The following is a 27,061-nucleotide window of genomic DNA, read 5'->3' as shown; positions in this document are numbered from 1 at the left end:
AGGTAGAATAGCCTGTTCACACTCCCTGTCTAGGTTCATACGTGAAGAATGGTAACTTAATGAATGTACTGGAGGGCTGTCAGAGCCCATGGAAATGTACAACATCATGAGTTGACGTCTGTGAGGCAGTAAGGGAGAAAGTTGGAGGAAAAAAAAGACACAATAAATGTATGCACAGTTCCACATTTACTAAAGATATGATTTGTTTTCTTGTCCCTCAGGTTTAATCCCTGAGGTGAGTGTCACGTACCTTAAAACATCAGCAGAGGTGAATGATACCAGTGTTCAGCTGGTAAAGCCTGTGGATTGGCATCGTGGAGACAGAATCGTAATCAGTGGGACAGAGTTTAGAGACTCTGGAGAGATGGAGGAGGTTGTAACTGTGGAGACTGTGAATGGTACTGGAATCATCTTCCACCCTCCACTCAGGTACAATATCCTTAATTCATCTTCAGCATGGTATTCATCTTTAGGCGAATTACAAGACATTATTAGTTGCTGATACAAATAGACTAAACCTTCAACAATTGCCAGCAGATCCACAGAGCCCCGGGCTCCCTGCGATGCACAGTTTAAAGAAACAAAAACTTTTTTCTAATTTTTTTTACAATGATGCAACAAGGGTTAATTTTTGACATGATGTTCAGGCATCGGACAGGAAGTTCTCCGTCCTTATCTCAGATTCATTAATTCAAGGTGTCCTTCAACAGCTACAAGATCAATGGATGCCATCAAGTAAAATAGCTTCAATATGTTTCGATCTTAATTTATTTTATTGAAATAGCTACAGTTTCGTTTTGTATGTCAAAAAGACGGGATATGCTTTCTCCTCCCAAGCACACTTTACTGTCCTGTGTTTGAATACAGCCTGAGTAATGAATATTTTCTTTCCAGAGACAGATGAATGCCAGGTGCGGGGTACCTTGTGTAGGGTCAGTATGAATGGTGTCATATGGCCCACATAACCAGCTGCTGTAACTCTGCAGATGCCACAGTTAAAGTCCATTATATACAAAATCTCTCATTGTCATTTCACCCCATACTTTTGGTTCGATAATCTGTGGAAAGTAATCAATGCAAGAATTTTATTATACATAAAAAAACTTAATTTGTGAGGAATGTTGAGAGAAAAGTACAATATTGAAATGGATTTTCTGAAAGAATTAGTTGGAAACCATTTATGATTCAATATCCTATGCGTTGTAAGGTAAGTCTTTAAAAACTGACTCTGTGATATTGATTTATCGTTTCCTGTTAAATATTCTCTGGTTTTTGTGCTCAATGGATGTTTTTCACTGTAAAATGGTGAAGGGGATAGAACTGGAGCTTCTCTGTTCTCCCCAGTCAGTAAGAACTGCTATGTTCTTGCACCCAGGGCCTGAGATAATGATTCCATTGTGGTAGTTGGCAAGACTCATAATACAATGGAATTGTAATCTCACGTCATTCATTGGGAACTCAGTGAACAGTGAGATGTGTTTTTGTGCATGTGTGTAGGAGGGGATGGGATCTAGATATTCTGATGTTCTCGTGTGGCACAGAGGACTTGACTTTGAATTTCAAAACTTTGGCTTAACATTGCAATCAGAATTTCAAATGAAGTATGGTGTGCCATGGATGCTTCCGCCACAGTTATCTGTGTGAAGGTTAGATAATGAAGCATCGTGGAGATGGGCACAAAAGGCATTGTATTGAAATTTGCTGCCGATATCAAACGAAGGGCGTGGCAAACTGTGAAGAGGAATGTAGAAGATTGCAGGAGGATGCAAATAACTCGGTAGATGGGCAAATGCAGAGAAATGTGAAGTAGAACATTTTGTGAAAAAGGGCAGCGAAAGGTAGTATACTCCAAATGGTAAGATTCTTAATAGAGGGGAAGAATTTGAGTGATCTCGGGATGGAGGTACGTAGATATTTCAAGCTGAGAGTCCTGGTAGAAAAGGTTATAAAGGAGAGATTCTGCCTTTTATACATAGAGGTAGTGAATGTAAAAGCAAGGAAGCGATGTTAAATTTGTACAAGATATATGTTAGGCCACATTTGGAGTATGGAAAGCAATTCCCACTCAAGGAAGGAGCTCCGCAGAAGTCATGGAAAGGGTACAGTGAAGATTCAGTGAAATTATACCAGGAATGAGGTTTATCACAGAATCACAGAAACCCCACAGTGCAGATAGAGGCCATTTCGGCCCATCGAGCCTGCACCGACACATATCCCACCCTATCCCCGTAACCCCACATATTTTAATCTCCCTAACACTAATGGTCAATTTATCATGGCCAATCAACCTAACCCGCACATCTTTGGACTGTGGGAGGAAACTGGAGCACCCGGAGAAAATAGTTATGATGAAGAAAGGCTACAACAGTTGGAGTTTTTTACTGGAACAAAGGCAAGTTTTTCAAGATTATAAAAGATTTTCAAAATTACGAAAGGTTTTGTGAAGGTTAAATAGAGAAAGCTTGTTTACACTGGTTTGCGAATTGTTAACAAGGGAGTGTAGACTGAGGATTACCTGAAGTGGGGAGTTGAAGACATTTTTTTACACAGAGGGTTATTAGAACATGGAACAGTTTATCAAAAGTGGCTATTGAGACAGAAGCTATAACATTATTTAAATGCCAATTAGTTAAATACTGGATAAGGAAGAATATAAAAGGTCATTGGGAAAGGAGTAAATAAACAACATTTGAGAAGATAGCTGTAGTTGAGAAGTCACCACTGGCACAGACAGGCCCACTTCTAGAATTCTGTACTGTTTAGATTTAGATTTTTTTTTTAATTAGGGTAATTATGAGAACTAAAGCCACATACAATGCTGACAAAACCACAAATATTAGTTACAGACCCAATTGCTGGAGTTATGTTGGGGAGTTGAAAGAACTGAGGATGAGAATTGGCCTCACACTTCCTGCACTCCATCACCTACCATCAAGTCCAGTGTATAAATCATGTGTTAACATGCCTACAAGTACAGGCAATTCTTTTCTCTCCCAGCTAGTCAGCATTAAAGTCGTGAGTGTGATTTTTACACTCTTGCTACTTAGTGTTTTAACTATACTCCAAAGCAATCACATACATCGACTTAATCACACCAGATATCAGTTATTCACAAATTAATTAATAAGGACATTTCATAACAGATGCTGATTGGAGTGAGTCCGTGATTTTCTTTCATGGTGTATTGAAGTAACTAATTTGTTTTTATTGTGTATTTTTTCCTTCTCCAGATTTTCCCACAGCTACACTGAGCGATGGTTGAATGGGGAGAGGGTAGCAGTCCGCGCCACCGTGGCTTTACTCAGCAGAAACATCGTCATCAGAGGCAACCTCACGATGGAAAGATTGAGGCACCTGCAGCTGTGTAGAGAGGCAGGAATCAGCAGTAAGCAGAGCCCGAGTTTAAAAAAAAAATCATGCACCTCATTCCTTTGCTAGTGATTAAAGTGGACACAATCAGCAAACAGTCAATTAATAGTAACAGGACAGTCAATTCAATTCAATTCAATTCAAATCGCTTTATTGGCATGACAAGTTACATCTTATGTTGCCAAAGCATCGAAAAACATTCATGTTTGTACACAAAAATACAGAACTATCCATACAGTGTATAAACAGATATATCCCTGAGTGTATAAATATACATTCATATAATTTATATATACTCTTTTCTTATATTTAGTGGTTGTCCCTCCGTTTATGGCAAGCTGTAACATAGTGTGCCGCTAGTGTTACACAATTTCTCTCTTCCCCTAGTAGGTATGGGAGTTTTTGGTCGTCATTCAAATTTCTGAATTCCGGGCATATTTTTGTGAATTTTGGGTAGAAATTCTCCCTTATGCCCTGATATTTTCTACAAGCTGTGAGGAAGTGCATCTCTGTCTCCACCACTCCCTGACTGCAGTGAGAGCATATCCTGTCCTCTCTTGGTAGCCGGGTCTGCCTGTGTCTACCTTTTTCGATCGCCAGGCTATGTTCACTAAGTCTGTATATTGTCAAGGTTTTTCTCAGTTTGCTATCCTTTACCATGGTCAGGTAATCAGCCATGTTGTATTGTCTGTTTAGGGCCAAGTAGCAATTGAGTTTGCTTTGGGTTTTTGTTGTTTCTGCCCAATATGACAGATATTTTTCCTTTTGCTTAGCGACGATTGTGTTGGGTCGAATTCTTTGTGTTACACTGTCACTGTCCTGGGGCTGGTTATTGTTAGTAGTGTTAGTAGTTACTTCACTGAGTCCCAGGACTAGTTGACTGAGGGTATTCTTCTTTATGGTCCTCTCTTGGCATTTCAGGGCATCGTAATGATAGCATTGGGGGTTGCTCATTTCTAGGTGTTTCCAAAATTTGGTGGCTCTTTTTTGGATAGTGATTATTAATGGATATTGGCCTAGTTCTGCCCTGCATGCATTGTTTACGGTTTTCCTTTGAGTCCGGAGGATACTTTTACAGAATTCTGCATGTAGGATCTCAATTGGGTGTTTGTCCCATTTTGCAAATTCTTGTTGTGTTAGCGGTCCCCACACCTCACTGCCATAGAGTGCTATTGGTTCAATTACTGATTTGAAAATTTTGAGCCAAATGCTAATTGGGATTTCTATTAGGATTGATTTTTTAATGGCATAGAAAGCCCTTCTTGCTTTCTCTTTCAGTTCATTCACAGCCAGATGGAAATTTCCTGTAGAACTGATTTTTAAGCCCAAGTATGTGTAGTTAGTGGTTTGTTCAATTTTGGTTGTTCCTAGTGTGAAATTTATTTTGGGTCCCTGATGTCTGGATCTTTGCTGGAACACAAGGACTTTGGTTTTTTGGGGATTTATTGTCAGGGCCCAAGTCTGGCAGTACGACTCCAGCAGATCCAGGTACAGTCATCACCTGAGCAGAGATTCAACAAATTAGCCAGCCATTCAATGGATGGCAAGCTGCCCACTCATTTCAATGAGACCTAATGAGATTGGTTGGAGTTAAAAAAAAATCCAGCCTATACCAAATTATCATGACAATTGTTTGGAACACATGCAGCCTTTTTTGTTTCTTCATACCTATAAACCTCTCATTCCTAGTATCAATTTTTTGTTCTATTTTTAAAGTTTTACCAAATCTCTTTGGCATTTATTATCATTGGCTGCTGACAGGTCCAGAGAAGTCTGTCTACCTGGCCCTAGCTTTGTAAGGTTTCAGTTCATGCACTGTGACCACGCAATAAACATTAATATTACAATAATAAAACAAATGAATGTTAGGAGTAGTATTCCTTTAGTAATGACTGTAGACAACTAAAACACATTTTAAGCACTTCACTTTTGCTTGCCTTATCTTTTCTTTCTTCCCTATAATCTTTTCTTTCTATTCCCCCTCTTATTTCCTTATTTTAGTTTTACTTGTATCAGACCTCTATCAAATCTGTCTAATCTAATTATTTCTTTTAAAAGCTTTTAGAGTTGAAAGAGAGTCAAAGATCTATTTTACTCTTAACTGAGTGGGTGTAATACTGAGTGGATAATTCGAGCAAAACAGTAGCTGAGGAGAAGTTTCCTCTTTTGTACTCACGGACTTTTGCAGCCACTGACTGTCACTTGTCTGTCTTTCAGTAATTGGTCGGCAGTGTTTATACATCACAATGTAGTGATTTATGGAATTTATCTCAATGAATCAAATTATGCATTGTTATCCAAGGCTGACAACATAGATTTGTCCCATCAATAAGCCATTATTTTATATTTTTGTAAACCACTGCATTTTCCATCAATTTGAAATGCATTCTTTCTATTTTAGATGGAATTTTTTCTTTAAATAGACACTGAGTTTGTAAGTACCATGTGATTGCCAGATATTATGTTCCATTGGTCAGAATCTGTGGCTTTTTAAACCATATGCGTGATGGTTAAATCAGTGAAATTGTGAATCTGGTAGTTTGACTCTGGGGTAAATACTGATGTCGATACTATAATGTGTAATAAATATCTTGGTAATCCACTGTCAAAGGTGCCCCATCTGATGCTCCAGATTCTCCAGTATGTGGTTTCCATAGTCAGATGTTCATTGCTCTGTAATGTTAAGGTTTAAGGCTTCCCCTGTTAAATGCTGAAAGCTTATCAGAGGGACACAAATAGGTTTTCCAGAGTCCTAGACCTTTTTTCCATCGAACACTGGAGGCAGTCCTAAAGACAGTGGCACAGAACCTCCTTGGATTACCTTTTCTTTGGCGATGCAAAGACATCAAGAGTCCGCCTCCCTTAACAGATGTTGCCCAATGAAAACATTCCCATTCCCGTGCCATATTGCTGCTAGTGTCCATTCTACATGTAGAGTGACAGTGCTAAGCGACATCCATCTCACTTATAATCAGAAAAATGCAGTTGAGTGTTGGCTAAAGGAAAACTAGGTTTATTGCAAAGTTTGCGCCAACATTTACCAAGTTGCACTCTTTTGAATGGAAGAGGCTAAAACTGTGACCCAGATGGGGTTCCTGGCATATAGAGAGGGAGTGGGAAATGTTTCTGCATTTATCGAGGGAGCAGTTGTGGCATTTCGGCATCAAACTCTGTAACTTTCATATAAAGGGCTGATAGGGCAGGAGGCTGCTTTGTAATGTTAGAAACTTACGACATTATTATAAACTGTATAACTACCTTTGAAGGAGATGGTTAAATTTGAATCTTAGACACCAGATAAATACCCCTTCAAAGGGCATCTTTCTTCCTGCTTTATCTGCTCATTTAAAAAAAATATTTTCCCAGTTGCTTTTCTGAAGGTATTGACTCCTTGCTGGGTATTGTTCCATGGGCACCAGTCACCCTTTGGTACTTCGCCAAGTGGCCATCTTCACATACGAGCCTAGACAGTGAGTGCTATTTTACCATGGGGGGTATCAAGCCCAGCAAGTTTCTGTCCTTGTCCTAAGTCCACAGTAGCACACTTCCAGCATGGGTTGCTGGTTAGCAATCAGAAGTGGGAATGCTGGTCAATTTTTCCCCTCCCAAAACCAGGACAGTGTGGCAAATAGGAATGCACCATTCATCGCCCAGGCTATCAGCTAACTCAGTACAGGACGGGGATTGGACGTGGGACCTATCTGCTCTGTATGGCTTAGTTGCTTACCAACTTAAGCAGCTGAGCCAAATATTTTAATCATCAATGTAAATTTTCTAAACTGCAGGCTTAATTATTGTGTAGCTGTGCTTTTTTGTGTTGGGTTTTGTAGTCTGCTTAAGCTTGTACAGTGTTCTTCAATCATTTTTTTGGTAGAGAAAAGGGGGATTCCAGATTGGCACAAATTTGGAGTTTAAACTCTGGCAGATAAGTCGTAAAATAAGTATAGTAGGAAGTCACCACACCGATCTCCAGCCAACAAATCTCTGGATCGAACGAAGACCTTCCAGCCCCCTGTGCCTTGGCGTCCTGCAGGCCCTGTTCATATTTGTTATGCAAGTAAGGCTGCTGGCTTTGATTGGTTGAACTTTGCGGACTAGAAAGGTCTGTTCTCAGTGCCGCTCCTCCATTGGTAGGTTTTGGTAGGGTGGAGGGTGGAACTGTGAGTTCTGCATTGCAACTATGTGACTAGAAGACTTTTATCCGACTTAACAGGTTCCAGGGCAGATCAGCATTATGCAGTTCCTAATGTCCGCCACTAGATGTCAGTGCAGCATTTACATTCCTTGCCAGCAGGTTGTGTTGTTCCCACATTACACAATACACAGTGAAACTGGGTCTGATTCTAATCCGAACTCGGATTCCTTATATTGCTGCTTTCATACCTTTTAGTGCTGTCAGGTGTCATGGATTATTATAGCCACAAAGGAAGAAAAAGATAATATCCAGCTTCAATCAACATTTTTGCTTTCAAATAGCAGCTGACCTTAATCCTTACCTTGTTATATAAATAGAAACTGCAGCCAAGGTTGTCACCACCAGTACTTTGACGAGTTAATTGAGGGTTAAAAGGGCTTCAGTGTACTATTTTTAATCTTCCTAATCGATGGTTTTTACTGGTCCGGGGGAGGGGTGGGTTTGCTGTGCCCAGGAGCTGGTCAGAAGTGGGGGAGGGGTGTGTGCTTGCACTGCAGTTGTTAACTTATTGTGCTCTTGATTTAATTTATATCCTTAGTTTGTTCTGCCATTGCCCTCCACTCCTCTCCTGAAAATGTTGACTCCTTCCTGGGGTACTGTTCCACGGGAGCCAGGTGCCATCTTACTGTGGGAGCCCGACGGTCAAGGGCCAATTTTAACTCCCGGCGGGATGCCAGCTGGAGTGGAAGGCAATCCTACGTGGGAGCTTGAGTCAGAGAACCGGCCGATTTTAACGGCCCGCTCTCATTTGGTGCCACCGGTTAGCTGCTTGGTTGTTGCCGGTGGCTGGCTGGCGGGAGGGGACGAAGATCAGACAGCCCAGAGGCTGGGAGTTAAAATCGACCTTTGACTGTCAGGTGCACCCATTAAGAATGACTACTTAGGCCTGTTCGGCAGGGCACCAGGAGGAGGCTGGTGGCAGCAAGGGAAGTCCAGTGAAGGGAGGGTGTCGCGAGGGTCTCGTGGCCGGAGAGGGGGTGGGGGTGCAGCTTGGGATATCAGAGGCCCAATTTTCCTGTGAGTCTTGGAGCAGCACTCCTGCTCCTCTGGGCCCCACATAGGAAATATGATGTTAACTTGCCCTCAGTGGCCTCGCTGGCTTCCTGACAGCTTCAGCCGGTGGGGCGGCCACGGTGTGTGAGCCGCTCAAGACTGGGTTAAAATCTGATTTGCGTTTATTGGTGAAGTTCCCGCTGGAGTCCGCCAGGCATCTCATCCGCTGCCAAAACCAGTGGTGTTAAAATCGCAGCTCGGTGGGAAGGGAGCGAGAAATGAAACCGCTCCATTTTACCTGCTCCCCCCCCCCCCCCCCCCCCCGCTTTCCTGTCATTTGGGGAGAGTTAAAATTGCCCTGTTAGTGTCAGGGGGCTATTCAACTAGGGGGTATTACAGCTAAGCCTGATTCTCTCTGTATCTGCCATCCACAGACGCACACTTCAAGCAGAAGGTCAAAGGGCAACAATCAGCATTGGAAACTCCAGTTACTTGTTTTCTCTCGCTTCAGTTTTCTTGCTTACAGTGATCAACTCTGTGTTTTCAAGATAATACAGCTTTTAAAATTGATATTAAAGAAAACTGTCTTTCTTTCAGTTGATAATGGGTGTCTGTATGGAAGGAGCCAGCATGTTTTGGGTGATCTGGAGCTGGGAACTACAGTCATTGTACGAGCCTTTCAATTAGAGCAGACAGTAATTTGCCTGGAAGGCATAGAGTTCCAACATGTTGGACAAGCATTTCACAGACACGTCTACGCTTTGAACTTCGCTGGAGATGCAAGTATGAATGGTATGACACAATATCAATAAATCTCAGTGAGCCCTTTTTGTGACTTTTTTTTCCTTTTATATTCACAGTGACACTTTTCCTGACTCTCCTCATCAGGGATAGTTTCCTTGGAATGATTCCTGACTCAACTTGTTGGAGTACTTTGGTGCCATGGTGCTGCACCAGCTGTCTGAACCTTGGTGTCAATGGGTTGATGAATATGCCAATATTGGGAAATGTCAAGCAGGGGCCAAGCACCTTTCCACTCGGGGTGGCAGGGGGGAAGGAAAGTTGGAAGATGAGCCTCCTCGGCTGCTGCTCTGAACCTCTCAGTTAGCTGGCTTAGAGAGGCAGTGGCAACAGCTCACATTTTAGCTGTCGGTGATGAATTACTCAAAGAGACTATCGGCTTAGGAGAAAGTAAAAGAATTTACGTCATCAAGCACAAAAATAATGTTTTTGGCTTGCACGTAATTTATTGCTCCCAATTTAATTATTCTTGCTTTATCTCCCATGAAGCCTGTCATTTCAATCTGGCCTCCTTCTAAGAGCCGAGAGGGGGTCGGTTCCACGCTACAGACACCTCCTGACATGTCTGGTGTAAGCGCTGCTTTCTAAGTAGCTGACAGGAGGTGCTGTAGTCCTGGACCACTGGACAGTTTAGCTATGTTTCCCCCTTCGTCGAGCCTGTTCAGATTAGGGTCTTTTTCCAAGTCTGGTTAATCCATCCCTTAGTGGCAGATAGATTGAGGTGACAGGCAGCTCTGGTTTGCTGCCCATCTCCCATCTTATTGAAAAGCTCATTACCTTAAACAGTTGTTATCTGTAATTTAATCCTCATGCTTTTGAAGGTATGTTGTTAAACATATTAGCCTCAAATTTCCACAGGGGTTCTCCTAATCTCCTGCCGTGACCAGTGGGAGATCAGTGAAAGTCTTGGAGAAACGGATGAAAAAGGCTGTTTATGTCATTTCTCTGGGGTTTCTCCCAATCTCCCGCCAGTTACAGTGGGAGATTAGGACAACTCCTGCGGAAATGAAGGGTCACTATATGTAAACCGATGGCTGGTTTTGAATATATCTGTAACCCAGTTGATGGGATTATCTAGCCCTCACACCCCAATCAAACCTTGAGTGTTTATAAAGCCTTGTGAACCCCTCCGTTGTGTTACTGGCTTGTACTAAACAGGCCAGCTGTATATTTTGTCTTTCATTTTGCCTCTTTCTGTTTATTTCTGTTGCTAAATTTTGTGATTCTGGTTTGGAATTACTGTGGCCATCATCAGGTGACAGAAAGAGGTGAAGGCAGTCTTGTTTTTCTTTCAGTATATAACATAGGCATTCACTCTCTTGTACATCTATATATATAAAACGGTCTGTCTGTCTTTCTGTCTGTTTGTCTTTCTGTCTGTCTGTCCGTCTGTCCGGCTATACAATCAAAAGTTATAGAGCGTACCTACACATGTTATATCAAAATAAATCTTATCATTAGGGGACTCTACTAGGCGTATTTACTTTTTGGTCAGACAAAAATTGTTCAGACAGTATACAAAAAAGTTTCAAAAAACGGCAACATTCCACTCATTAGCGTTGAGTGATGTGATGGTTGACCAATCGTACAGGGGATTAACCTGATGGTTGACCAATCGGTGCATCACGGGGGGCGTTTCATTGTGTGTGTAGGTGGGCCTAATCCTTCTGAGCTGAGGTGAGTGGCCGCCATCTTGATTCCTAACTATTCATTTATTTTTCCCATTTTCTGCGTGTTTATTTTCAAATCTAGATTTCCAGCAAAAAAAAAGTTGCTTTTAAAACACAATTAAATTGTTTTAAAAAAAAAGTTAATTAATTTGTAAATATTTTCTCTAACCTCATTAATTTTCCTACCTTTCACCCTTTTTTTTCCCTCTTGACTTGCTACCTCCGCCGGGCACCGCAACCTTCCAGGGTTACCCCGCCTGCAGGCCTCGAAGCCTCGGCTTCTCTTCCCTAGCCACGCCCGAGCTAGGCACCTCCCGTCCTGCTCAACAAGCGGCCTGCGATTGCCGCCATCTTTGTAAAGGCTGGCGGGGCGGGCCTGAGCCGAGCGTAGCCACCGCCGCCATCTTTGTAAAGGCTGGCGGGGCGGTACGGAGCTCCACGGAGCCATTGCTGGTGCTGGGCTCGGGTGCTTTGTGGCCTGCGGCCGAACGGCAGCTGTGGAGCTCGGGCTGCCCAGGGTGCTGGGCTCGGCTGGGCCATGTCAGTGCGGGTGCCCGAGGCCCCGGGGCCTAGCCTTCTCCAATCGCCGCCGGCAGCGCAACTCTCAACACTGGCAGAGGGGAGAGGGTCTGCTGGCTCCCCCCCCTTCCTTCCCCCTCCTTCCCCCCTCCTTCCCCCCACACCCCCTTTCCTCCCCCCCCTTCCCACACCCCCCTCTCCCCCCCACACCCCCCTCTCCCCCCCACACCCCCCTTTCTCTCTCTCTCTCTCTCTCTCTCTCTCCTTCCCTATGTCTCTGTCTCTCTCTCCCTCTCTCTCTCTGTCTCTCTCTCCCTCTCTCTCTCTCTGTCTCTCTCTCTTCCCCTCTGTCTCTCTATCTCTTTCTCCCCCAGTCTCTCTCTCTCTCTCTACCCCCCCAGTCTCTCTCTCTCTCTCCCCCCCCAGTCTCTCTCTCTCTTCCCCCAGTCTCTCTCTCTCTCTCCCCCCCCCCCATCTCTCTCTACTCCCCCCAGTCTCTCTCTCTCTTTTCCAACTCTCTCTCTCTCTCTTCCAACAACAACATGCCCTCAAAAAACCCTCGGCACCGCCGGGCACTCCAGCTAGTGTTATATAAACAGCTGTTGTGAGTGCTTGGAGGCCAACAGTGTAATTCAAGTTGCAGATGTCCCTCTGTTCTACGGCAGTATCAGTTTTACAACCAGTCAGCTCTACAAGTGGGCTATTTGAATCTTGCATCCATGTTAGAGTGTAATTCCTCCCCTCAAATATGCACTGCAGACATGGGAACAGGAGAAGGCCATTCAGCCCCTCAAGCCTGTTCCGCCATTCAGTTAGATCATGGTTGATTTATACCTCAACCCCATTTACCCACCTTTGCTCCATATCCCTTAATACCCTTGCCTAACAAAAATCTATCAATCTCAGTCTTGAAAATGTCAATTGTCCCAGCATCCACAGCCACTGGGGAGAGAGTTCCAGATTTCCACTACCCTTTGTGTGAAAAAGTGCTTCCTGATTTTACTCCTGAACAGCTTAGTTCTAATTTTAAGATTATTTCTCCTTGTTCTGGATTCCCCCACCAGAGAAAATAGTTTCTCTGTATTTAACCTATTGAATCCTTTACAACATTTTAAACACCTTGATTAGATCACCTCTCAATCTCCTAAACTCAAAGGAATACAGGCCAAGTTTAATCAGCCTGTCTTCACAAATTAACCCATTAAGCCCCAGTATCATTCTGGTGAAACTGCTCTGTACTCCTCCAAGGGCAATGTATCTTTTCTGAGGTTCAGTGCCCAAAACTGAACACAGTACTCCAGACTCTGTACAACTGAAGTGTCATTTTCTACCCTTTTGTATTCCAGCCTCCTTGAGATAAAGGCCAACATTCCATTAGCCTTTTTGATTACTTTTTGTACCTGTGCACTAGACATGTATGCTGATGCGCCAGTAGAAAGGGCATTGTGTCTCGAGTACCTCACTCTGCTACTTCCTCTCAACTGGTGGTGAGGGTTACTGCTAGCAGTAATTGCTCATTGTATTTACTACTGCCAGTTTTAATTGCCATTAACTGGCAGATTCAAGCAATCTAAGGATGAACTGGCAGTGCTCTGCTATTGTTAAACCTGTGGTAAATCCAGGGCAGGAATTTCAGCCTCGCAGATAAATTGGGCCCAATACAATAAGGGAGCTTCCTTGTTTGTGTTTCAAATCCACCTCCCCTTCTGATTCAGACATTATTTCAGCACATGACTGGAGCTCTACCCTTGCCGTATTAAACATGTGTCAGAATGATAAAATAAAATAAATTAGAAACTTCCTGGCACAGGTATCTAGTCAGCCTGAAATGTACCCTCATTTAAAAATTAGAAAATCGGAAATTGATTTTTACATAGAATATACGGCACAGAAACAGGCCATTCTATATATATATTATATATATTCAGCCCAACCAGTCCATGTCGCCGTTTATGCTCCACTCGAGCCTCCTCCCATCCTTCCTCATCTAACTCCAACAGCATAACCCTCTGTTCCCTTCTCCCTCATATACTTATCTAGCCTCCCCTTAAATGCATTTACACCATTCACCTCGACCACTCCCTGTGGTAATTTAAGTAACTCTACCCACCTATCCCAGAATGCCCTAATTAACCCTTTGGTGATATTGAGGGTAATTTTCCAATTTGTTGTTGCTGAGGCTCCCTGCCAGCGTCACCAAATTGGAAAATTACTCCTTTTATTCTGTGCAAAGATTAAAAACAGATAAAAGTATTTTCTTTCACGTCTTTCCTTTTCCTGTATTCTCTACCCTTTTCTCTTCTAAAAGAAGTGGCTCATATGCTGATGTACAATTTGTGAGGCACCTGCAGCACTTTCAGCACCTCTTCTCCAGTGGTTGTTCTCTATGTGTGAATATGAGCAGGCTTTTGGATGGACATCAAAGTCAAGCCCAGTTCTGGCCCCACTCCATGTCAGCATGTGCACTTTTCAGCAGGGGTTTGTAGTGTATGTACCCGTTTACCTTTAAGGGAACTATTGAATGTAACCGTTTGCCTTTAAGAGCACTATTTTAGGTGTGGCACTATTTGTTGGCTCATGTATACTGTAATACCGATAGTGGCCACACCAGTATATAAGGGTTGTGATACGTTAACTAGGGCAGATTCGCCCGAACCTCTGAATAGTAAAGACCTGTTTTATTTGTTAATCTTGGAGTCTGTGTATTATTTGCAATACAACCCACAGACTTAACAATGGCGACGAGGATGGGATCGTACCCTGCGGCAACAGTACTTCCTAAGCTACTAAGGAGCGTCGAAGTGAGGCAACTGCCTTCGTCGTGCTGCTGGAAGAACACACGAGGCTGCAGCAACAGACAGGAAGCAGACTAGCAACGAAAGTTCATCAGCAACAGGCACAACTACCCTTTTACCACGGTGCGGAGTGCGTCGATCAACTAACAAAAGAAAGCAACCGGCGACCGCAACGACTGTGAGTAGGGGAAAGTGTGGAAAATATCCGGAGGATAAGGGCAGTGACCACCACGGTCGAGGGGGTGAAAAAGGCCGGACAGCGACCGGGATCACAAGGCGCGGTGGCGATAAATAAATAAATAACTAAATAACCCGCGAAGAATCAGCCGCAGCCGGGGAGGAAAGGGCCGGACTGCGGGAGGTCGGGGAGAGGCATTTGAATCCGCTGAGCGAGAGCCCGAGAGGGAGCGAGCAAGAGCCACGCGAGTGGGTGAGCCAGAGCCCGAGAGGGAGCGAGCAAGAGCCGCTTCGAGCGGGAGGCGCTTCGCGAGCCAGCGATCGCACCGGCGATAAGGGCCGAGAGCCGCTTCGGGCGAGAGGCGCAGCGCGGGCCATCGATCGCATCCACTGATAAGGGCCGGGCCGCTTTGAAGTGAGGGGCGCAGCCGGGCCATCGATCGCAATCCCTGATAAGGGCCGCACTCGGGCTGGTAGGGCAGAGTCGGCAGACACTGAAGGCGCGAGAGCCGCGGTGAACAGCGCGGGCCATCGATCGCGGCGGAGATAAGGGCCGCACTCGGGCTGAAAGACAGCGTCGGGGGTCGGGTGAAGACCGCCAAGCGTGGGAAAACCGCCATTGAAGTGGGCGGGGAGAGCGAGAAGCGCGGGAAAGCCGCCATTTTTCGCGGGAAAACCGCCGGGGAAGAAGACAGAAGCGGGAAACCGCCATCTTAGAAAAATAATAAGAATTTACAGAAATACTGGTGTTGTTCTCAAGAAGAGAGGAAAAATAATAATAAGTAAAGAAATACTGGTGTTGTTCTCAAGAAGAGAGGAAAAATAATAATAAGTAAAGAAATACTTGTGTTGTTCTCAAGAAGAGAAGAAGATGCCTAAGCGAGGAAATATTAATGATTTTAATGCTGAAATAGAAGACTGGGCCACGTATGTGGAACGCATAGAAATATATTGCGTAGCCAACGAAATTGAGGATGACGACAAGGCAATAACTTTGTTAAATTCGATGAGAGCAAAAACATACGGGCTCTTGAAACATCTAATAGCACCAGTTAAACCAGTGGACCAGACCTTCGAAGAGATCGTAGCAGTGCTGAAGGATCACTTGAACCCCACACCGTTGATGCTGGCTGAACGATTTAAATTTTACGCAAGAACCCAGAGGAAAGATGAAAGCAATGCGGAATACTTAGTCGAACTGCGTAAGCTAGCGAAATACTGCCAGTTTGGAGGGAATTTGACAGAGGCGCTGCGGGACAAGTTCGTATGCGGCTTGGCCAAAGAAGGAATGCAGAAGCGACTTCTGGAAGAAAACGACCTCACACTGGACAGGGCTGTCCTCATAGCTTCATCGCACGAAGCCGCAGCGAAAGGAACGGCGGAAATGCAGCTAAAGGCGGCGGCACTCGGGGTGGACCAAATTACTGCAAGCACTTCCAAATGCTACCGTTGTGGAAAGACAACGCACGACCAGAATCAGTGCTGGTTTAAGAACCAAGAGTGCAGGAAATGTGGCAAACTGGGTCACATCGCGAGGGTATGCAGGTCCGGAAAGAAGACCAACAAGCAAAGGAAGCCACCACCACAAGAAAAGTACAACAAGGTGCATCAGGTGGCTGAAAAGAGTTCAGATGAACAAAATTCGGCCTCAGACCCAAATAGCCAGGAGCTGGATAGTCTGAGAATCCACAATGTGGGTAAAGTAACTGATCTACAGACGATCTGGGTCACACTAAAAATAGCTGGAGTCCAAGTACGAATGGAGCTGGACACGGGATCAGCTGTATCAGTCATCAACCAAAAGGACTACCACCGGCTATTCTCTCACATACCCTTAAGAAATACCAAGTTCGTATTACAGACATACATGGGGCATAACGTATACCCCATGGGGAAAATAAGAGTCAAGGTGAGAGATAGGGGTAAAGTACACCCAAGAATGAATTTGTACGTACTACCTGAGGGAGGACCACCACTTCTAGGACGGGAGTGGATCAGGAAAATAGACATGGAATGGCACTACCTACAAGCAATGACAAGTGAGGACTCGGTGCAGACAAGCAGCTCAGACTCCGAGCCGGAAGACGATAAGTCCAGCTTACGTATGAAAAACAAGGTTAACATGAACTCACGGACTAAGGTTGGAAAATCGATGGCGTGCATAAAGACAGAGAATTCTGAGTCTGTTCAAGTTACAGACATATGCATTACGGAGGAACACCGGGCTCGAACTCAACGTTATTTCAAAGTACGACAACAATTAGAACAATTAAGTTACCGCCTCGTACAAGAGATGAAAACAATGAAAAAGTTCTATGACACCGAATGGGAGAGTCTGGAAAGACAACAGAACCTACTGGCTCAAGCAGAGAGCGACCATAGAGCCATCGTGACCAATTACCGATCACATCTCCCTTATGATGTTCAGGAGTTAGAATATTTGCATGATCTAGAGATACAGCAGAAGGGCAAACCACGCTACACTGAGGATTTTGTTCTGCAATTGGAGACGGAGCTAGTGCAGGCAAGGTTAAGAGAAGTTGAATCGCAGTGTGCTCTTAAGGAGATGCAGAAACAAATCTTGGACATGGAAAAGAGAAACGCTTCTTTACCTGATGTGAATAATGTGGACATGTTGCGAGAGGGGATTATTGAGGCGAAACTGAAAGAAGCTAAGCAAAGGATGTTGGAACTTGAAACACAGAACCAAATCAGCAGAAATCAGCTATGTCGAGCAGAGAAGGAGTGCTATGGTCTACATGAGAAGGTGCAATATCTCTCAGCCCAGAATAAGGGGCTACTCACTCAGTTAAATGAGAGTAAACGGGAAATGGCTGAGATAGACTGCAAGAATAAAGAAGAATTGATGGCAGTGAGACTTCGAGAGGCAGATAGCATAGCAGCCTTGGCTGAACTCCAACAGGAAATTGCAAAAAAACCAATTGCAGAGGAATCTTCAGGAAGCCAGGATTTTATTCCAGTCCTTCTCTACGACTCCTTACAAGCAGAGTGTGAGAAGTTGAAAGAACAGTATGGACAGGCCCAGGCTACGATGCTGGAGGGGATTAACTCGGCAACCCCTGAAAAGCTAGTTTCAGTAGAAGCATATGAACAACTAAAGGTTGAACATGAGCAAGAAGTCCAAAGGCTGCAGAAAATGTTTGATGAGCTCCAGGCCAAGGCTGCCTCATCGGTAAAGATTCCATCCATAGATGAAACATTAGTGGTGGAAGAGGAGAGGGGTTTGGAGCTCTCAAAAGTTATTGAAATAGCTGAGGTTGCAACACAGACTGAGAAGATGGCAGCAGAGCAACCCTTGGATACCAAAAGTACGCTGACTCACGTCAATGTAGAACAACAGACCGCTGAAACAGCTGCTCCGGTAGAGGGATTGAATAGTCCGATCAATCAATCTCAAGGAAGTTGAAGTATTAAAATCACAAATGAGGTAATTAGTAAACGACTTGCTGAAAGCCCAGAAAAAGCTGGATGAAGAGGTACACATGAAGAAGTCTCTTCAGGAAAGATGTCTGGATTTGGAACAAGAGCTGGCTAACGTCCAGCTGGGTATGGAGGAAATAGACGACCCTCTCGCTGGCCTAGCTCAGGACGACACCGAATATTACCATGACCTGGTGGACTACACCGAATATTACGTTGTCCTGTCCTGCCCAGCTTGTAACTTCGACTCCCAAAGTGCAGAAATCATGGAGGAGCACCAAAAGTCTACGGAACATCGGGAGAAGGTGGCTCTACTACGGAAAAAGGAGGAAGAGAAGGAGGAACTGTGCATGCAGCTGGCAGCTGACAGTGGAGCCCAGAGAGTCTCCAAGAAGCAGAAAAGGAAAAGTCGAAACAGAAGATGACCCATCTGAACCATTATCACCTCTACCAGATCACACACGTGGTCCCTCCGAACGGAGCCAAATCAGTTCGGAAGTTCAAACTGTTAAATCCATGGAAGGACTATTGAATGAGTCACTCCAGCAATGTGAACCGACTACACCACAGAGACTGAATCTGTGAACTGTTTTCCGCAGAGACTGAATCTGTGATCTGTTTTGACATGAAGTTATATATGTTATTATGTTATGTTAAACATGAAGTTATATGACGTTGACTCCATCGAGAGTATATCTGTAAATTGTTATATGACGTTGACTCCATCGAGAGTATATCTGCAAACTGTTTATATAAAGTTGAAGATTGTATGTTTAACGGGATTCTGTAAGTAAAAAGCTAAAAAGGGAGGATTGTAGTGTATGTACCCGTTTACCTTTAAGGGAACTATTGAATGTAACTGTTCGCCTTTAAGAGCACTATTTTAGGTGTGGCACTATTTGTTGGCTCATGTATACTGTAATACCGATAGTGGCCACACCAGTATATAAGGGTTGTGATACGTTAACTAGGGCAGATTTGCCCGAACCTCTGAATAGTAAAGACCTGTTTTATTTGTTAATCTTGGAGTCTGTGTATTATTTGCAATACAACCCACAGACTTAACAGGGTTACCATCAGGAGTGGGAACTCAGGCTTTCTTTATTTTCCTCACCACCCCCACCCCCCTCAACCCACGAGCATTGAGGCACCTTTTAGCACGCCATTTACCTGTTGAGCCTCAAGGGATTTTAGGCAAAAGTATTTTTACGTGAAGGCATCAGATTTCTGTCCGCTCAAGGCCTGGAATTCATTACCATGGATAACGTTTATGGCAGCTGGTGTGTTCTTCCCTGTATACTTTGGCCGTGTGACACTTGGTAGAACCGGAGTATGTTTTTAAAGATGCATCCTCTCCAGATTGAAGCAAATGGTGCGGGCATGCAACTCTAATTTTTTTTATGCAAGGGTGAATAAAGGTCAGAAGCTGTCTCCACAATAGCAGAATTCAGATCAAAAACCCTCCACGTGGGGTATTGTGGGCACAAATTTGCACCGTGGCTATGTAGCAGTCTGACTGGGCCGAGTCACCATGCCATCCTGTTAGGTTCTCACTGGTACCATTTGGAGGACCTATGCCACATATTAGCACTCCTGTCTAAAGTAAATGTTCTTTTCCATCTTAATTACAAATAAAATAGAATTCCCTGCATCTGTTCTTTTTTTGTTGAAATTGACACTCGCTATTAATACGAGCAACAATAGTGACCCCCAACCCGTTTTGGTTTGAAGTTACTCCAATGGATAGTTTGATTCATTCTATCGGTGCTCGCCCTGTGACCTGTCGGGTCTGTGCGTGATGTCACCGTGGCAACCAGCATTTCTTTCTCAGATGTCAAAACTGAAAGAGCAGGTCATGCAGTCGCAGGGGCTTTCCTGTGACCCCCCTGAGCAGGACTGAATGGTTGTGGCAGTGACTTCTGTTTTGAAGGGAAACAATAGGGCGGAAAGTATCTTTTCCATAGATATTTATTACACCTTGAAGCACCGATCCCGCAGTGAAGCCGGGGAAATGACCGCTTGTGCCGACATTATAAAGGAGCATCGCTGATCAAAGTTGTGCAGTTTTCCTGCTGCCTATCATTTGTCTATGCATATTTCATCAGTTGTTCTAGGCCTGCATCCAATAATGAATAGGTGGGGGGGGGAAAACTTCTGCAGAATCACATGTGCACCAGATCTGTGTCAGGTTATCTGTCCCAGATGCTGTGTAGCTGAGGTATATTTAAACCCCTGATAGATTGTAAATTGTGGTGAACTGTGTAGATTTTTCATTTGTTACAGAAAATCCATGGCACATTATTATTGCCCTCTAGTAGCCTTTAGTGCTTTAATGGGTTGCTGTAGTAAATGTGGTATTTTATATATAATCTGGATATGAGGGTAAATCATTCTCTGTACCGTGCTCCCAACATGCTTCGCTCCAGAAGGTTGAGCTCTGGGTGTGGAGCACGGATCAGAGAATGGGATGGGATGGGAGGGTCAGTACACCGACACAGCAGTGCTCCTGATTTTCCAGCCATTAAATTGAAGTAGCAGGATGTGGTGTGAATCAGGTACACTGATTTTCGCACCCGATTCTCAGGTCCAAGCTCCCGTCAAGAAAGGCTCTGGGCCAGGAACAGGACTTTGCAAAATGACCCTATCATGCAGTTGAGCTGCATCAGGTGGATATACTTGTTTGTATCAGTCCTTTGTACACGTACAGTTGACAGGATGTAGCTGGCTATCTGGCATTGTGTAGCTTGTATAAAAGTCATTGCTAATATGTAGGATTTAAACTGGATAAGTGGTTATTTGCACATACAAGATGGAAGAGGTCAGGCTATTTCTGATAATACAATCATATGAACAATGACAGACAGGAAAAGGCCCTCTCGTCCATCCAGCCCGTCCCACACATTGTGATGGCTTGTGCATCACAATTTATAGACCCCCCCCAACCCCAGCCAAGACCATGTGATCTCCTGAGAGAGGTGAAAAACCCAGGCCAATTAGGGGGCAAGAAAATCTGGAAGATTCCTCTCTCATCCGCTTTAGGTGATGAAAACTAGTCCAGGAGACTGCTCTGGCCCTGATTAATGTTATACAGTACCTACTTTTTGTACAAGATGGCTCCGAATGAAGAAGAAAGTATTAATTTGCGTATATCTAATAATCATGACACAAAGCAGAGGGCACTACTTGATGGTTATAGGTAGGGCCATCCAATAAAGGGAGAGGACTTTACTGAAAAATGATGCTGTTTCAGTGAAATAATCTTGTGTAGACTATCTATAGAACAACGATGGTATGGGTGAAATACACACACATTTGTGATCCTGAATTGTGTGTACACAAGTTGCACAGCACATATGAAATGATAGCTAGTGCTGGGCTCTTTAATGCAAACTAGATGACTCCTGTGAAGCTATTTATAAATAATCTGGCTGCAACAAGGAGAGCTGACCGAATGGTACAATGGTGTTGCAAATATTTTGTGTGATTAGCGCACACCTCCTGTGCAAACATACGTCTTGTGCAGGGGCCGACAGTATGTGTGAGATGTGAACAGCGCCTCTATTTGCACAAACTGTAGTACCAGAAACCTGCATTTGATCTTGACCTTCACATGGCTGTTTTGAAACATTCCTGGGCCTGCCAGTACAGCACCCCAGTGCATTTTAAAGCAAGGACCATAAAACACACTCCAACATTATCACTGATCCTTGAAACCTTCAGTGCAGCCAATCCCCACGATGACATTATTATTTAGTTTGCACGAGGTGGGAGAAGAAGTTAGTGGCAGTCCCATGCTGTTCTGAACAAGTTTAACAATATTCATGGAGATTTGAAATCAGCCTCCAGAACAGCTTATCCAATCATTGGAATAAGAATAGATATATATATATACATTTGATAAAAAAACAGAACTTCATCTTTGAACAGTAAATGTTTGCATGTTCTGGGCCTGCAGGTTTAGTTTTTATTGGTTAAGTACAAATGGCTTCAAGTTCAACAGACTGGGGATCAGTTTGAGTTGAAATAAAAATTCAAGCTGAGGTCAGTTCTCTAATGCGTACCTTCTACTTGGTGTTCTTTTATCTCCTGATACCTACATTGAGTGAATTTTTTTTTATTGCTAATGTGTCGGTGTGAGAAGCAAATTGCTTATTTACAAAGCAATTTTTCACACCTAAATGAATATGATTTATTTTTGAATGTGTTTCAGTCATGCTTTTGTGCCAATGTGTTTGGAATTTTACAGAGGAGTCGGCGGTTTCTGTTCTGTGCCCCTCCTCCCTCGAGAGAAGTATGCGGCCTACTGAATAAATAAAATAAATAAAACTCAACGTGCCTGTGACTGGCAGATTTGACTAGACTTGACTGGGGCTTAAACTCAGGACAACAGCTGTAGTTACTTCCCCCTGCCTCCCCCGCCCCCCCCCCCCGCAATGGTCCACTATTAGGCAATGAATAGCATCGCTCTTTTCTCCTACAGATTCATATATCCGTGGGTGCTCCATATGGGATTCATTTGGCAGAGGGATTGGTCTGAACAGCATATCCGATCTGAGAGTGGAGAAGAATGTGCTGTTTAACATTTCAGGCCATGGCATCCTGCTCAGTAAGTTAGTTACATTATGCACTTCAAACATAATTGGGAGTATGAGTCAGATGGTGATACGGGGCAGTCAGGAGATTCAGAGATTGATGTACAGTCTGATGTATAGAGCTTATAGCTGATGTTGCAGTGCTGAATGACTGATGCACAACCATCAGCCGGTCAGTCAGTTATTCTACTCACATTACCTTTGATATCATCCAAACAGTTAACAAACCAATTGTTTCAGCTTCTTGCTTTCTTGTTTTAACATCACTTTGGAACTATTCAAAAAAAATTCACAACATGGACTTACAGAGTGGGTATTTAATCCAATTTCATTATTAAAGGGGACGATTACTGATGGGAACATATTCATAGAGTTTCTCCCCAGTCTTAAGGGATTTCATGATTTGTTTTTATTTCTTTTAATTGCTCCGATTTATACAATTGTATTTCCAGTTATTTGCAGAGGCATTACCTGGAACAGACACAGTTGAGTGAGGGAGGAAGAAGATCCATTTGCAATATGTCTATCTTACAGCACTTTGATCAGTATTTATCAGTCTCTTTAGAAACTGCCTGAGGCCAGGGTTTGTTTTCCCGTTTTTATCAGAGAGCTGTAAAATCTGATTCCTATGATGGGAGATGGACAGGCTTTATACAGGGTCTCATTATCTCAAGAGATAGTCTATAGGCTATAGTGATAAACTAGTATCAGAGAGAGTACTTATTTGTAAAATTGTTTCCTTCATTAATAAGAGCACTGTAAATGGTGTGTGATCTTTGAGTCACAGGGCCCGGATTTTCAGGTGTCCTGCTCTGCCAGCGCATGTGTGGTGGATAGGGTTGGCAACTCTAGTTGGAGGTCTTCATAGAAACATAGAAGATAGGAGCAGGAGTAGGCCATTCAGCCCCTCGAGCCTGCTCCGCCATTTAATGAGATCATGGCTGATCATCCAAATTCAGTACTCTGTCCCTGCTTTCTTCCCATATCCCTTGATCCCTTTAGCCTTAAGAAACATATCCTAACTCCTTCTTGACTATAATTAATGAATTGGCCTCAACTGCCTTCTGTGGTAGAGAATTCCACAGGTTTCCCACTCTCTGGGTGAAGAAATTCCTCCTCATCTCTGTCCTAAATGGCTTACCCCTTATCCTTAGACTGTGACCCTGGTTCTGGACTCCTCCGCCATCAGGAACATCCTTCCTGCATCTAGTCTGTCTAGTCCTGTTAGAATTTTATAAGTTTCAATGAGATCCCCTCTCATTCTTCTAAACTCTAGCGAATATAAGCCTAATCGACCCAATCTCTCGTCATATGTCATTCCTGCCATCCCAGGTATCAGTCTGGTGAATCTTGGCTGCACTCCCTCCATGGCAAAAACATCCTTTCTCAGATAAGGCGACCAAAACTGCACACAATACTCAATGCGTGGTCTCACCAAGGCCCTGTACAACTGCAGCAAGACATCCTTCCTGGAGGTTTGATCATGTGATGTCTGGCCATGTGATGGCTGATCATGTGACATCTGCAAATGTTATTGCATTTACCTATTAAAGGTTGGCTCCCCTGAGTATCTTTGCTCATGGTTTCCTGCCAGCAGCTGTTGTGCGAGAAGTTCCAAGAACCAGGAGATCATTCGCAGGCAGGCAAAGAGGACAAACCGAGGGTGGGGCAAAGAGGACAAACCGAGGGTGGGGCAAGAGGGGAAACCGAGGGTGGGGCAAGAGGGCAAATTGAGGGTGGGGAAAGAGGGGAAACCGAGGGTGGGGCAAAGAGGACAAACCGAGGGTGGGCAAAGAGGACAAACCGAGGGTGGGGCAAGAGGGCAAACTGAGGGTGGGGCAAGAGGGCAAACCGAGGGTGGGCAAAGAGGACAAACCGAGGGTGGGGCAAGAGGGCAAACTGAGGGTGGGGCAAGAGGGGAAACCGAGGGTGGTGCAAGAGGGCAAACCACGGGTGGGGAAAGAGGGGAAACCGAGGGTGGGGAAAGAGGGGAAACCGAGGGTGGGGCAAGAGGGGAAACCGAGGGTGGGGAAAGAGGGGAAACCGAGGGTGGGGAAAGAGGGCAAACCGCGGGTGGGGCAAGAGGGGAAACCGCGGGTGGGGCAAGAGGGGAAACCGAGGGTGGGGCAAGAGGGGAAACCGAGGGTGGGGAAAGAGGGGAAACCGAGGGTGGGGAAAGAGGGCAAACCTTGATATATTTAAGAGTGGTAACCTGGTGCAGTTTGATTACTACAGCTGAAAATGCCCACAACCCTGAATGAGCAGAGACACTCAATGTTTTCAAGGGGAGACTAGATAGGCATTTGAGGGAAATAAACGTGCAGGGCTACGAGGATAGAGCGGGGGAGTGGGACTGACTGGATTGCGCTATAGAGAGCTGGCACAGACTCAATGGGCCAAATGGCCTCCTTCTGTGCCATTATGACGCTATGGGGGAAAAATTTGGTTTCTTTGCGCCTCCCGTTAGCGCCCCGCGGTGCTGTTCCGCCACCGATGATGGCATCGCCGTGCACAGCGCCCCGCTCACACCCCAGCCGCGACCTTTGGGAGCGCCCCCTGACTTACCACCGGACGCTATGTCCGACGGGGTTGGGGAGGGACCTACCTGTGGCCGGGGCAGCGCTATTTAAAGGCGAGGTGCCGGGCGGCCATTTTTGTTGCTGGCCACCTGCCAGCACCTGCCCCCATTGCCGCCGGCCTCCTGACCGGCACCCCCCACGGAGTGCCGGCTGCGCCCCATGAGCCCGGCATTTCTCTTGAGTGCTGGGCTCTTTTGCTGGCACTCCGATCCCCGGTGGCTCAGCTGGGCAAGGCCCCTCGCCTTTAAGAAGGCCTGCTTCTAGTAGCACCCCACTTCCCTCTTGGGGCGCTACCACTCAATTTCGGCCGCGGGGGCACTAATTTTTCCAGGGCGCTAAAAGAAGTTTTTCCCCCAGTGACTCTATGAATAAAAATATCGAGGCCTATGAAACTGGTGGTACACGTCTGTTTAATTCTAATGAGTAAAGTTTGGTTTCTGCCCTAACAGAAATTGACTGTACTGTGGTGTTGTATTTGTCTTGTTCCAGAGGTCGGTGAGGAGAAAGGGAATAAAATAGTGAATAACACAGTGATTGGGATCAGTGGCAGTGATGGACTCTCCAATATCGAATCAGTGTCTCCAGCTGGTTTCTATATTAAATCACCCACCAATTTCATTGAGGTATGTTTGGCTCTTGAGTTATTATTTCCTTCCTCCCATTTTGATAAAGGTGTTGAAAATCTTGAAGGATTTTGATAGAGTAAATAAGGAGAAACTGTTTCCAGTGGCAGAAGGGTCAGTAACCAGAGGACACAGATTTAAGGTAATTGGCAAAAGAACCAGAGGCGACATGAGGAAAAAAATATGCAGTGAGTTATTATAATCTGGAAAAGGTGGTGGAAGCAGTTTCAATAATAACTTTCAAAAGGGAATTGGATAAATATTTTAAAAAGGAAACATTTGCAGAGCTGTGGGGAAAGAGAGTGAGGAGTGGGACTAATTGGATAGCTTTTTCCAAGAGCCAGCACAGGCACAATGGGCCAAATGGCCTCCTTCTGTGCTGTAACATTTTATGATTTTAGATGTATTTTTCCCTCCAATACCACATACAGGTCCATGCACAGATGAGCATTGTGTCAGCCTGGGCCTATTGATAGCTCTCTTGTCTCTAAGTCAGATGGTCGTGAGATTCAAGCCCCACTCCAGAGACTTGAGCACATAATCGAGACTGACACTTCAGTGTAGTACTGAGGGAGTGCTGCAGTGTCAGAGGTGTTGTATTTCAGATGAGAAGTTAAACCAAAGCTATGTCTGCTTTCTCAGGAAGATGTAAAATATTCCATGGCACTATTCGAAGAAGAGCAGGGGAGTTCTCTCCGATATTTGGTTCTGACCATTATTTATCCCTCAACCAACATCATTAAAATGGATTATCTGGTTACAAAAATAGAGGGTGTATGATGCATGTCAGGTGAATTCTTCAAGGGAGAACCAGACCAAATACAATAAGTTGAGAGGGGAAGTGAAGATGAAAATAAGATTGGCAAAGAGAGAATATGAGAGTAGGATGGCGGTTAACATAAAAGGGAACCCAAAAATCTTCTACCAGCATGTAAACAGTAAGCGGGTAGTAAGAGCTGGGGTGGGGCTTATTAGGGGCAAAGAAGGTGATATATGCTTAGAGGCGCAGGGCAAGGCTAGAATACTCAATGAGTACTTTGTATCAGTGTGTAGGAACGGAAGTTCCTATCCAAATAATGAAGTTCGACGCAGTGAAACAAAATAACAAAGTTTAATAAACAAACAACTTAACTGGTAAAACTACAGGAGCAGATGTAAACAGGTCTGTGCAGCCTCACAGCCTCTCTAAGACTGCTACTAAGTACTGGAAGCTGACGTCATCACGTCATCACGTTCTCCGCGCCAACTGGGGGTCACGTGATCGGCGTCATGCCGTCACTACGCGAAAATGCAAGAAACTACATACA

At 44.5% G+C, this 27,061-nt stretch overlaps 1 protein-coding gene across 1 annotated transcript in view; it reads left to right on the top strand.

The window, feature by feature from the left end:
- LOC147112824 (fibrocystin-like) overlaps positions 1–27,061 on the top strand; it is a 610,710-nt gene that overhangs the window by 260,811 nt on the left and 322,838 nt on the right. The window contains exons 15-19 of the mRNA XM_085998227.1: positions 222–429; positions 3,231–3,385; positions 9,155–9,349; positions 22,441–22,566; positions 25,621–25,754. Of these exons, the coding sequence (XP_085854353.1) occupies positions 222–429; positions 3,231–3,385; positions 9,155–9,349; positions 22,441–22,566; positions 25,621–25,754 (818 nt within the window). The remainder of the gene's footprint in view (positions 1–221; positions 430–3,230; positions 3,386–9,154; positions 9,350–22,440; positions 22,567–25,620; positions 25,755–27,061) is intronic.

This window comes from Somniosus microcephalus, chromosome 9 (genome assembly GCF_052327205.1).
Source record: "Somniosus microcephalus isolate GS21.2 chromosome 9, FLI_Smic_1.0, whole genome shotgun sequence".
Lineage (NCBI taxonomy): Eukaryota > Metazoa > Chordata > Chondrichthyes > Squaliformes > Somniosidae > Somniosus > Somniosus microcephalus.
This window is presented reverse-complemented; position numbering and strand designations above follow the sequence as displayed.